Source organism: Talpa europaea, assembly GCF_964194135.1.
Source record: "Talpa europaea genome assembly, chromosome: 5".
Lineage (NCBI taxonomy): Eukaryota > Metazoa > Chordata > Mammalia > Eulipotyphla > Talpidae > Talpa > Talpa europaea.
Genome location: NC_140071.1, coordinates 44,151,636 through 44,165,212, shown reverse-complemented (window position 1 = coordinate 44,165,212; position 13,577 = coordinate 44,151,636). Strand labels below are relative to the sequence as shown.

General features: G+C 44.0%; 1 protein-coding gene across 6 annotated transcripts in view; it reads right to left on the bottom strand.

Annotated features, from left to right (window-relative positions):
* Positions 1-1,871, bottom strand: part of SSBP2 (single stranded DNA binding protein 2) — a gene marked incomplete at both ends in the record, with an annotated part of 264,899 nt that extends 263,028 nt beyond the window's left edge. For all 6 annotated transcript variants that reach the window (XM_084234129.1, XM_084234130.1, XM_084234134.1 and 3 more), the window contains one exon: positions 1,810-1,871. In XM_084234129.1, coding sequence (XP_084090255.1) covers positions 1,810-1,871 — 62 coding nt within the window. The remainder of the gene's footprint in view (positions 1-1,809) is intronic.
* Between the last annotated feature and the right edge of the window lie 11,706 nt (positions 1,872-13,577).

Genomic DNA, 13,577 nt, shown 5'->3' with positions numbered 1-13,577 from the left:
TAAGGTGTTATTCCAAAACTTCAATTCCAGTAACTGCTGTTCCTTAACCAGCCAACAATCCTATCTGTCTTTTATATATTTCTTGTCACAGCAACAATATTCTGAGCCTAGTTTCTCAGAAAATACCTCTAGAAAGAAAAATAGGGGGGAAGCATCTTTTTGTTTTGCTACATCAAGGCCTGCCATCCCTAAATCCTATGGGAATTGTATGTGTTGCTGCCAACAGTAAGATTAGGAAATGTTCCCATCCCCAGGGCTCTAGAAACTTTCAGGACAAGACTACTAACCGCCTAAAGCAAGGAGGGAAACTCGGCAGTGTGTGCGCTTCGGTTTTTATTTACGCAGCTATTTCTGTGCGCTTGGTAACCAACCAAAGAAGCTTTTGAGAGATGCCCTCAGACTTTTCCCCAGTCTGAACCCCTACGAAAGGCGGAGTGCATTCAATGACATGGATAAGCCTCACCCCCAGAGTGGAGGTGGTTACTGGGAATCACTGATCTGCTGCACAGAAAAGAGGGGGGTTCTTCCTCAGTGGTCACAGTCACTATTCTCTCTCATTTTTAGTAACAACCAAATCACCGTTACAAGTTCGTAAGAATAGCAGCAACACCCAGCTTTGCAACGTGCCGTGACGGTGGCATCCCCAGCCGGGAGGGGCTCTTTTCTCGCCAGCTTCCTCTGAGCTCCCACTAAAGTTAACACCTGTATCTCCCACAACCCTGATCAAGCAACTCCTCCCCACCTCGACGTTTCTGCGCTTCCCGCACACCCCTTTTCAGGCCACAGCCCCCTCCCCACAGCCCTCCCCAGGTCCCCGCTGCGGGCCCCTGCCCCTAGACCACCGGCCCTTGGGGTGCGCCCCTCCCGCCACCCACAGGGGTGGCCGCCCCCTACGGACGGGAGCGAGTCTCCCAAAAAAGTTCTCCCGCCGCAGAGTTGGGTCTGCTGCTCGCGGCAGGAACGCCAGGCAGCTCCAGCAGATCCCGCTGCTCGCCAACACTTTTCCTCCCGGGAACTCGGTCCTTCTCAGACTCCCAAACTTCAGCGGGGCCCCTGGCGCCCCCCCCCCCACGCCGCTCCCCCAGGCGCGGAGGGCGGTCGGCGCCGTGCGCCCCGGCGGGTGGGGAAAGCCCCGACGCCCACCCGCCCCGCGCCCGCACACGCCCTCCGCGCCCTGCGCGCGTCTCCGCGCCCCGCGGGGCCCCGCTCGGCCGCTCCGCGCCCGGCTTCCGCCCGCCGCGCGCCCGGCACCGCCGCCCTTGCCGCGCCCGGCGCTGGGGGCCCCGATCCCGGGCGCCCGAGCCCCCGCTGCCGCGCCCCTCGCGCGGCCCGCCCCGACCCCAGCCCGCCTCTCCACGCACCCGCCTTCCCACCGCGCGCCCCCCTCCACGGAGCTGCCCCCTCCCGCCCGCCCCGCGACCCCCGGCGGCTCCCCGGGTTCCCGCAGCCCCGGATCTCAGCTCCAAAGTTACTTTGTGAACCCGCGGTTTATTTCCCTCAATCACCCAAACAAGTTTCCATCCTCGCCACCAGCCCCGCCGCCGCCCCCCAGCACACTCGCTCCCTCCCGCCCGCAGCCCCCCCACGGCCGCCCCCCACGGCCGCCAGCCCCAGCGAGCACCTCCTGGAAAACAGCCGCTCCCCGCACCACACGCCCCCACCCCGCGCACCCCTCCCCCTGCCAGCCCACCCCCGGCTCTCCCCGGGCGCGAGTGTGTGTGTGTCTGTGTCTCCGAGAGAGTGTGCGAGTGCGTGCGCGTGTGTGCGCGCGTGTGCGGGCGGCGGTGGGCGAGGAGCGGAGACACTTACTTCTCCCGGGCCTGGCTGTCGGACGGGACGGCGCTGCTGTTACTCTTGCCTTTGCCGTACATGCTTGTGCCGAGAGCAGCTCCCACTGTCACGCACCTGTCAACCCATCACAGCCTCCCCGGGAACAGCCCCGTCCCCATGGCGACCCACGCAGCCACCCCCACTATTGGCCGCCCCACGCCAAGGCTCCGCCCCCTTCGCCCGGGCAACGCGCGAGACTGACAGCCCTCCCCTCCCTCCGGCCCTGCGAGGCGCGCGGTGGCGGCTACAGCCTAAGCGGCGGGCTCCTCCCTCCTCCCTCCCACCCCGGCTCCCTCCCTCCATCCCTGCTCGCTCCCCTCCCTCCTCCCGCTCTCCTTCCCCCTCCCCCCTCCGAACCCCGGCGCAAGGGGGGAATTAGAAACTGCTCTAGAAGGATTTTAAACAACTGGCTGTTCTCTCCGCCGCCGCCCCTCCCCCCGCGCCGCCCGCGCTCGGCTCCTCACTGGAGAGAAGGCACCGGGAGGAGGGGAAAGTGCGGCCTGGAGTCTCCGGCAGGAGCCGGCGGAGCTGGAGTCCAGGCGGCCCCAGACTTCGGGGCGCCCGCCGAGTACACAGACAGACCCACGGCCCCGGCAGCTCTGCCCCCTCCCCCCAGCCCCCTCCGCCGCTCCTCTCCGGTCGGTGACACCGCGCCGGTGCCCAGGGTTGATCTCGGCCGCCCTCGGCCCTGCTCCCGCTGGTGTCGCCCCCGCCCCGCTCCCAGAGGGCCGGCAGGCGAGGGACACGCGCGCTGTTCCCTCGACCTTCTGGCTGAGCGGCCTGGAGCGACTCGTCTTCCCTCCAGGGGAGGGACTGTGCCTCCGGCCTCGGCGTCGCCGGGGTGGCGGCGCCTGGCCCTAAGGGCCGCGCCCTCCACCCCCGGGGAGCACCCTGCCTCGGGCCTGCCTCTGCTCTTCGGAAGTGAGCTTGCCTCCCAGGGATGGCCTGCGAACTCCTCGGGCGGCAGCACCCCCCTCAGCCGGCCCCCGCACTCACGGAGTCCGGAGTCCCACCAAGCACCAGCTCCTGAATCCAGTCTGCCGAAAGGGGCCCCAAGGCAGCCCCACCTGGCCTGGCTTTATAGCCTTGGTGGATGGTGCCTACTCATCCTGACCTCTGGAGTGGAAAGGGCCCCAGAACACCTTGAAAGACACATCCGCGCCCTTGTTGATCAGAATAGGCCCCAGCTGTGCTCCAAGGTGAGCAGAGCTGTACCAGCGCTGAAAGACTGCCCGAGAATATTTCTGGATCTAAGTCCTTAATACTATTTCAGTAATGCTCAAAAGTTTCTGAAACACAACCTGGTTCCCCATAAAACTCCATTTTTTTTTTTTTTTTCGTGTTGAGATCTTTGGCTGTAATATTAGAGTGCAAGCGGAGTTAGAAAGAAGAGATGGGCTTCAAATACGGAATGACAGGGGAAGGGGTGCAGGTGAGGGTCAGGCAGCAGGAAACATCCGGGAAGAATGAATAGACAAGGAACAGCCTTGGGATGGGGAGAGAAAATAGAATTCAAATGGGGGAAGCTACCTTTCTATCCTCCCATACAGCTTTAAGCTTTTAGTAGTAGGATCATAAAAATGCATATGGAGATACAGTATAGATGGAATAGAAAGAAATGGACTTGTGTGGGCATTGACAGCAAGTGATAGGAATAAAACATAAACAGAAGGTTAAAGAAGGGCAGTTGGCAAAAAAAACGAGAGAATCAGAAAAGGGTTGACAACCAAACATAAATGAAAAACTGGGAAAATGAGGAAGGACCTGCTATACTGGTGTTAAGAATATGGGGTGGAATGGAAGGGGAAATTACAGTCATTTAAGCCAATTAATTTCCAAGAAAATAATTTGCCATTTCTTACTCAAAATTGGCCTGTTTCTAATGACCTGCAAAGAGTTGGTGGTTGGGGCACAGCATTCGTGAATTCTAAAGAACTGAAAGGAGTGGGCCATCAAGCCTCTCCTTTTGATGAATTTTTGCTCAGAATGCTTCAGTGTGAATTAGGCTGCAACTATTTTACAGTCTCTACCTTCGAGGTTAGCATTATGTACTTGTTCAATTATCTACATACATCCAGTGACTTTAACCCAGAAAATTAGTAGCATCTTAAAACTCCACCACCCATAGAACATTCCCTGTAAGGGACTGCTCAGAGAACGCTGTCAATGAGGGAACTCTGGCAGCTGCTGATCCACCCTTCGGCCCACACCTACAATAAGGAAAATTTACCATTAAAAACCAAGAGTGGGCTTTGTAATGTCAAAAAAGTGAACATCAGAGATTAGTTTGTCCTATCTTAACTGTGCTCAGAACATGTACTTTAGAGTATAGTTGGGCAGAGTCACCTGATGCAAAGCCTAATTTATAAGAAGGTATTGACTATCTCATGGCGTGTGTTGAATACTGTAAAGTGAAAAACAGTCTTAGATTATGGGTTGTTTACCCTTGATAGCTCATGGCTAACTGGGAACTGAGGCGTGCTTCTGCTTTCCAGCATTGCGTATCTTACCACATCAGATTCAACATCTGATGTGTCATTTCTACGGAAAGAGGATTGTTCTTGCACCATTGTAAAGTGGAGAAATTGTAAGTGGACCGTAAATCAGAATCATCTGTAGTTATGGTCCTTGCACTTGTGTTGGGCTTCTCTATGGTCCTCAGTTGTGGCTCATTAGAATTTCTCATTAGAATTGCCTTTTTTGTTGTTGTTTTTGGTTGGCTTGTTCTCTGATAGGATATTTGGCACCCCACCCCAGATTAACTAAATTAGAAAATTTAGGGATGGACCCACGCTGTAGTTTCAGCGTGCTCCAGATGATTTTTATATGTAACCAGGCTGCTTTCCTCAAATATCCATCTAAAGGCAGCCAATACATATTGGTTCTCAAGGCAAGATTTTTAAGTTGTGGCTATATTTAGCCTGAAGACCCTCACCATTTAAAGCATTGAGACATATTTTTAGTGGACTTTACTTTCTATCTACCACTGAGTCAACACATTTGCTAATAGGTGAAAATATATGATCACATGCGTTCTTATACTACAAAACCACAAATAGCTATGGTTTAATTTGCTGTTTCCTAAGAAAGAAGAAAATGTAGATGGAAAACAAGAGGGTCTGCTTGCTGTCTACTGCTGTAATTTATTCATCTGATTGGTTTTTACTCAGATTCGTTACAAGGAAGGATCCTTTGGGTAGTGGCATATTTTCTGATATTTAAAAAAATTAATTAATTATAGATCTGCACAGTGGGGTATGAAATTCAGAACAATTTGGTCTTAGCATCTGGAAAAAGTAAAATGCTAAAAGGTCTTAGTTCAGAACTTGCCAAGTTAATGTCAGAGTTACCTTTTCAAAAATGTTATCATCCAACAATTATACCAGGTGAAAACATGGCTATTCCTATACATGTAACCTTAAAGCTTAAGTAATCAAATCAATTATCATTAAAACATCTCAGCAGCTACCTGAACCATCTCTGTTTTATTTTCCTCTCAATGTTTACACATGTAAATAAAATGCTTCTTTGCCCTTGTTCAAATTATTTTTGAGTACAAAGAGTGTTCTTTGCATCAGCAACTGTATCTCACGGGGCCAATATTGTAATTAATGAGATTTGAAACACATATTCAGAGCCAAATTTGAGATCCCAGACACAGAATTGTGTTATTTGTTTTCATTATTAAAGGAAGAAATAAAGAGATTTAAAGCTTCCTAGTGTAAAGAATCACAATATATTTTAAAGTAGTTTTGGGCTTTTTTTAAAAAAGCTCATACTTCAGGCTGATTAATTTTGAGGGACTGGGGTTTAGTACGGGAATACTGACCAGCCAAGCCACCAGTATGGAGTATTTGTGGTTGATTTTTTTTAAAACTTTATTCTTTCAGATAGAACACCACAATTACTCAATCATTAGGTCTACACCCCCAGCTTGTTTTGTTTGGGCACGTATGCATGATTTTCTCTTTCTGGAACCTGTATCTTATTCTTGGAAGTCTTTATCATTTTAGAACAGGTAGTTCATTATACCATCCTGCTCAAGTTCTACTTTGAGTATACATTTCTTTGACCCTAATTCTCTCTCTAAATAACGTCTATATTCTTACAGTGCATGGAGCTTCAAAAAAGATTTCCCTTTGCTATCTATAATAGAACAAAGAGATTACCTCTTTTTGTTGAAACCGATGCTAATCATGAATTTAATTATTTGCCTCCCATAGAATACACAGAATGTTAAGTAAAAGAGAAAAAAATTTAGAGTAAAAAATATTTATTTAGGAAAATTACAATAAACTAAACATTGAGATGAATTTTCCAGTTTTGGGTTAATTTTCCAAAAGGACAAAATTTCTATTATTTGTCTGTTTTATAAGACTAATTGACTTATGAAAATATCATCTCACATTCATATCACTTTCCATTTCAAATCATTTAACAGATATCCATTCATTAATGCTCACTACACCCCAGTTAGTTTTCTAACCACTGTTTAAAACTAGGTAAACTGAGTCCTTGAAAGATTCGTGAACATGATCTACTCCATAAAGAAAACAGAACTAGTTCCAGGATGAGAACTCTGTGTTCCTGGCTGACAGTCCTGTTCTCAGACCACGAAGCCGCACCTCTTTCTTTCAGAAGTGACTATTCCACAGAGGAATGTGAGCAAGCTCTGGGATGTTTGTCACTCAAACTACCTTATGAAAACTTCACTCCCAGCAGAACAGACTAGCATGCTCAGATTCACAAACTGCTCACATGTCGTGTACCAAAGTAATGGAATGCACCATCATCACGACTATAATACTTTGCAGCATGGTCTCTTTTACCAGAATAATAAATGAAATGGGGCCTCAAATTAACTTCATTCTACACACCGTGATTGGCTTAACACTAGTTCTTCTGAGGCAATGACTCTTTTCTGAACCTATTGGCCTGAATTTTTTAAATCCCAACTTAGATATTCAGAAACCTGAAGGTTAAGAGTGAAAGTATACAGATCTACCAGTACCCTCTATAGAGTGCCTAGTTTTGTTTAGCAGAATCAAGAACTGGAAATTTAGTTATCTGAAATAAAATAAAATAATCCTGATGCAAACATTGTGCATAATTTGAAGATGAAGAAAAATGAAAAAGCAGAGCTACCATGTAAGGCAATTTCACACACTTTAGCACATTTTGCAAAACAAATTCCAAGTGTTGCAGTGTTCACTAACTGGATTTTTGTCATTAAATGTTGAAAGTTATGTAATAGGAACTGTGCCAGAGAGTGTTCTTTATTCAAAAGTATTGCTATATTTTTTTAGTGCATTCCTAAGTCTTCACAATGGTTTTTCACCTAGAAAGGTTATGCCAATACGATGTCTTTGCACTCTTGGAGTTGCCAAAAGTCCCAGTCTCAAGAGGGAGGCTGTGCAACATTCCAGACAGTGTCATTTCCTTCTGTTGGGAATGGAAACATTAAAAAAAAAAATACTACATTGGCTTTTCATCATTTTCCAACATAATTGGGATCCTCTCAAGAAAGTTGTGACCAAAAGGAAGATGACAAATTATATCACTATTGCATGTTCTTTACCTTAAAGAGTGGAGGTTAAATATATTATGTTTTTAATCTTATTAACAGTATTAAAAATACTGTGCTGAATAAGCTGTTGCCAATGGTAAGCTGTAAGATATAAACAATCTTATCAAGGTCATATATATTTGCCAAAGATATACAGAGCACTTTAATTTTTTTTTTTTTTGGCAAAGATTTTTTTTAAGATTTGTTTATTTATTTATACAAGAACCGGGGTACAGGCCAGATTCACGGGAGGGTGAGAGGATTCACCAGAGACAGAGCGGGGAACAGAACAGGCAGACTGACGAAACACTGCTGAGGGGAGCAGCGGATGAGACAGGAGAGGTCTGCCGCGCCATGTGGAACCCTCACTGGCCGGCGGGTATGGAACCAGTGTTGCAGGGGCTGCGGACAACTTTACAGCGCTGCGCTCAACCGCCTGAGCCACCAGGGAAGGCCCACTTTAAATATTTTTTGAGGGGTGTTAAAAAAATTCTTTGAAACCCATTTGACTCCATTTTATATATTACAGCAAGTTCCTGAAAATGTGTAAGTAATTGCTATACATCAGTAGATTACACATGTACAAATCAGATTCCTCATCAGATAAATAATTTTATCTCATTAACAGCTTTCTACACTCCTTGAGGCAGAGCATAGAAAGATCCCCCTGCCACATGGTGCCTCATGAACTATGGACGGTTCCAAGGCAAATCTCCATTAGCATCACCCAACTTCTAGAACCAAGTTGTCTGTGGTATTAGGGACCATTGTTAAGAAATTTAAGAAAAAAATTTATATTTTGCCTTATAGTCTGCTACTCTATGCTTACATCCTACCCTGTTCTCACTCTAACACTTGGGAGATTTTAAGTTTTATGAGAAAACCCTTAAAAGATGGCAGCAGCCCTATGAGTGCTAAAGTTGTTGCAACTCTTTGGGTTAAGGATACTGTCCTCTGCAATATTCTTTTTTGGTGCAATGTTAGATGCTCAGATGCTGAAAGAGTAGAGACTTCAAGAGTGCTATATTCACTTATCCTGATCCTAATTCTAGGAGGTAGGCAGACAAAGATCTCACTCTGGGCTGGGCAGAGGTAATCTGCAGAGAAGAGAAGAGTGGTCAAGGAGAAGCCAGTTCTGGGCACTTTCCCCCACTCTCTGGAAGAGTTGCTCCCGCAGCCCAAAACTTCTCTGGCTATTCCCTTTGTTCTTGCTGTGGCACTTGTGTCCTTTTTGGAGATGTTTGGATGTTTTCTTTATTTTAAAGGAGTATGTGTCATCTGTGGCACAAGGATACACATGTCACATCCAACATTATCTAGACCTAAAGAGTTTATTAAAGGGTTGTGAGAGCAGTGTGGTTGAGAACAGAACTACGTCCCTTCACCTCAACCTCCAGTCCATGCATATCACTTCAAAGGGCTTTTCCGAGTCACCTCCCTGCGCCTCTTCTATTTGCTCTTCCTCTCTCCTCCCCTTACCCTTTCTTTTCAGAATGAGGGAAATAGGAAAGTGTAGCAGGAACATGTTCAATTAAAGTACATGAAATTTCTATTTCTGTACATTAAAACGGTCAACTATTGGCGATGCTGCATAGTTCAGCCATGCAGTAATTTCAGTTTTTGCAAACCATCCACAGACTTCTTAAGTATGAACACTAACGTTTATCAAACACTTACAATGTGCCAGATGCTGTATCTGTTTTACATAGAAGACATTACTTAATGCTCTTCATAATTCTTTGGGGTAGGTATTATAATTCACAAATATTTCTGGTTCATACAACTAACGAATAACAGGATTGTGATTTGCACCCAACTGTGTATCTTCAGGCCCTCTCAGGAATTTGGTACACAAATCCCTCCAACCACCCTTGTCCCATAACCTTTATTCTTCCATGAGCTATGATTCTAGAAAGTTAAATCTCTGAATGGATTAGATAGAGTGGGGACCACTGGAACATGGCTTGTGAGAGCTTACTCCATCATGGTAAGTAAGCAGCAATAAATTCCATTCTTATGATAAAACCCCCAGATTAGGCAAATCAGAAACAAGTCATACCCTACTTTATTATAGACTTGTCCTTTGTCAAGTACATGGTTTCCTCTCATTTTGACTATTGTAAAATGAATATCTTAATTCACAATAGCAATTTAAAAGAAGAAATATTTTTTAAGGATCGATTTTTCTTTCAATATTTGAAAGAGGTAAGTTTTTTCCTCACTTCTAAATTAGTCAGTTCATGTCTTCTTTCTGATCTTTACCTTGTTCATTCTCCTTTTGATTGATTATATGTAATGGATCAGTGTGACTGTGTGATGTGGTAAATGAAATCTGAAAACTTAGATATTTGTTTGAATTCACATTCTGCTTAGGTAGAAAAGAGACCTGGGTCACTGGATTATATCACTCTCCATTCACCGGATCACTGTAATTAAGTCCCCTACCTCTGGAACTGTCAGAAACTAGTACCCAGTTCCTTAGTCAGCAGATTGCAATTCCCTTCGTTTTTTTTTTTGTTGTTGTTGTTGTTTTTTCTCCTATGTGGTTTTCCTTTCCTAGTGGATTATGGTAGTTCACTGCTACTTTTCCTTCTTCTCTTGTTTTTTGGCTTCACTTCCTCCTTTTATTGTTGTAGCTGTCTTTTTCCTCTCATCACTTTTCCTGTTGCCTTTCCAACTGGGTGGGGCCCTCATCCAACTCACTGGCTGTCTGGCTCTGGATTAATTCTAGTCCCAGGGGAGAACAATCTTGTGCCAAATAGCCCCAATTTCTGAGACATCAGAAGAAAGATCCCAGAGACTAAGTATCCCTAAAGTTTTCCTTTATTGATTTTATATTAGAATGAAATCCAAGGATGCTTAAATAGGAAGAAAAAAAACAACCCCATTCTCATGGCCTTCTAGACCCAGATCTTTCTGAACTCTGACAGCACCAACATCCATCAAATCAAACAATGAAATCAACTTTGGTTACTTAGCATAATAGAAATAAACTTGTAATATTCTATTAGTGAAGGATCAATGTCTCCTGTCTTGAAAATAAACATCAGAGCTTGGCCTCAACATTTATGTAGCAGCAGGAGACCATTATTTTGTGGCAACATTCGATTACATTGACATCAAGACAGATTTATTAAATTAATAAATAGTACATGATTTTCAGCCTTTCATTTCCAAACCTCACCACCACCACCCCCACAAGGTGATCTTCTGAAACCTTCGTCTACATTTTTGACTCTTTATTATCTGTGACCTTTATTTCTTTTTTGCTATGTCAGTTTACACTCCAATTAATTTTTAATAGTTTTTTTTTCAGATGGAACATTTAATTGGTTATTTAAAACAAAGTTAATAATGAGAATCACTAAATTGCTAATTGTCAAAAATATTTCACTGGCATGATATTTGAAGAGGAAGTATTTCAGATGTGCTTTTCAAAGTTGTGAATGTGGCTAATGGCATAAGTCCATAGTTCCTGCTGCCTCTTCCTCTAACGTCCAACCTCAGGGTCTTTGCCCTGACTGTTTCCCTCTGCCTGGAAATGCTTTTCCCTCTGTTCTTTGCATGGCTGGCTTTTTCTCATTACTCACGTTTGCTGGAATGTCCTTTCCACAGAGAGATTTTAAAATGCTTACTCCCCCAGCCTCAGTCACTCTTCATCCTGTTGCTGTTTTATTTTCTTTGTAGTCACATGTTACTTATCTGAAAGGTTTGTGGTCTGAATTATCCTATTAGCTTGCCTACTCCATGGGGACAGTGGTCTTGTATGTCTTCTCATATTAGATCCTTATGTCCAGGTACCCAGTGGCACTCAATAAACAAATAGTCATTGAATGAATGGATGGATAACTCTACAATGATCAAGCATGGGTGATCTTGGCTCCTAGCTTCCTTAAAAATTTGCAACATAAAATCTTTCCAGCCCTCTCCCCTTCCCCTACAGCCTGGGGACTCCTTACATTCTTAGAAAAGATAGTGATTGAATGGAGAATATCAGCCAAGCTTCCGATTTTAGCTTCTGCCCTTACTCCAATTTATTGTTCAGCATCTAAACCAATTTAGCAGGATTTTGTTGAGCAGGACATGAAAGAGAGAAATATTTCCTCCACTTTTCTATCGCCACAGATCTAACTTGCTTGGAGTTCCAAGTGGTTTAATGTTGCTGACAATCAGGAAACCAGTAGCACACAGTCAGCAGATTAAGTTTTCAGTAATAAGCTTTCATCATGTCACACTCCTGCTCAGAAACCTCAGTGCCTCCTCACTGCTTATAGGATAACCTCCTCTTCCCTCATATTTTTGTCCAATCTTATCTATCAGTACCTATAGCCTTCAGTACATTATAGTTACCTATATGTACCTTCTTCCCTACTCCTTGAAAGTGGTCTATTCATTCACTGACATATGCAGTATACCGACATGTAAGACTTGAAACCAGGAACAATCTTGTTGAAGAAGACATTTTCCTGCTTTTTGAACAGTATAGTTCCTACCTCAGTTGGTGCCTTGCCTTTGGAAAGTAATTACTAATGTTTCCAGAAATAGATTTTAGCCCTAGTAGCTGAAGTCTGACAACTTATGAATTCCCTGCTCCATCAATTGTTAGCTGTTTGACCTTAGGCAAGTCACTTAACCTCTCTGTGCCTGTTTCATCAACAGCAAACTGAGATGGTATTGCTAATTATGTATTACTAACTATATTAGGGTTATTATGAGGATTGACTGAGAAAATGCATATCACAAGTGCTTAGCGAATGTTTACGAATGTTTTCTTTCTTAGTCAAGCTAAACTATATCTTATATGGTCTGTAAGGATATAATATACCTGACACATCAATCAACATCTTATCACTTTATGGATGCAGTTCCCCTGGTCTTAAATGACCTTCCTTGCTTATCTCTGACTCCTAACTCCTTTGAAAGCCATTCTCTGCACTTATAATCATGTCATAATCAATAATAACTGGCTTTTACTAAAACTTAACTTTTCTCATGTCTTGTCTTTCCAGTGATCCCACCTCTTCATTGGTGGCAGTTGGTCACTGCGCTAACATCATTTCCAATTTCACAGATTCAAGGGTGAGTAAAATGAAAATTTTTATGTCATCTAATCATGTATGAAAAGAGGGAGTTTCCACAAGATCCCTGAATTCTAGTAAAGAAATTATTTTTTTATCTTTAACTATTGATACAGCATAAGTGTTTTTCCTCATTGAATCAGCAATAGCAATGGGGAAAAAATTAGTCATCCTTGTCCTCATAATAAGCCTACATATACTTCAAGATAGTCATCAAGTAATCCTCTTCTCCCAAATGAACAATCAAAATATGTATTTGCATAGCTAATATCACAAACGGTCTAGGCAAACAGACAGAGTCGCTCTCCTGTGAATACTATTAACTTGTAGTTCATGGTTTAGGCTACTGCTCTGGAGTGAAGCAAAAGCATCTTCAGAGACTTGGATTGGTCAGTCAACACTTAAAATGTTTTTCTAAGCCACTCTGGGTAATTGGAATTTTCTAAGCATTTATGGAGGTAGGATGATAATACTTAAAAACAACAGTAGTCCAGTCATCAACTCAGCAAATTTTCAATGAGTACCTGTAGTAAGTAGTGCCAAGCAGCACAGTATTTTGTTAAGCAGTGGAGGGAATACAAAAATCTGTAGGCAGCATTAGCTGCCATAAGGAAGTTTAGAGAAAGATATGAAACACTACTATGTACTTATAGTGCACTGGGCACTATGCTAAGTGCTAGGAGTGTACAGATAAAATATCTATCTTTGAGGAGCTTGTAGTCTAGACAGAAGTATAAGTCTTATGTGTTCAATATAATCTTAAAAGTGCTCTGAAACACAACTGTGAAAATGGGTGCTCTGGACACCTGGAGGCATATCTCTACTAGAGCCTGCTTGGTGAGTAAATGGCACCTTGAAGAAAGAATAAGGCTTAGCTTAACAACAACAACAACAAACCTTTACCTTAATAAAAAAAAATTTAATTTAAAGAAGTTGGAAAGGGTATTTTGACAAATGTAGCAGCATATGCTAAGGCAAAAGGGAAAGAGAAATCGTGTACATTGCAAAAGTGACAGGGAACTTGACTGAAATGGGGTGACTGGAAGACAGTTGGAGAGATTAGACATAGGTAAGCAAAGACTGATTCATGAAGAGTCCTGTGT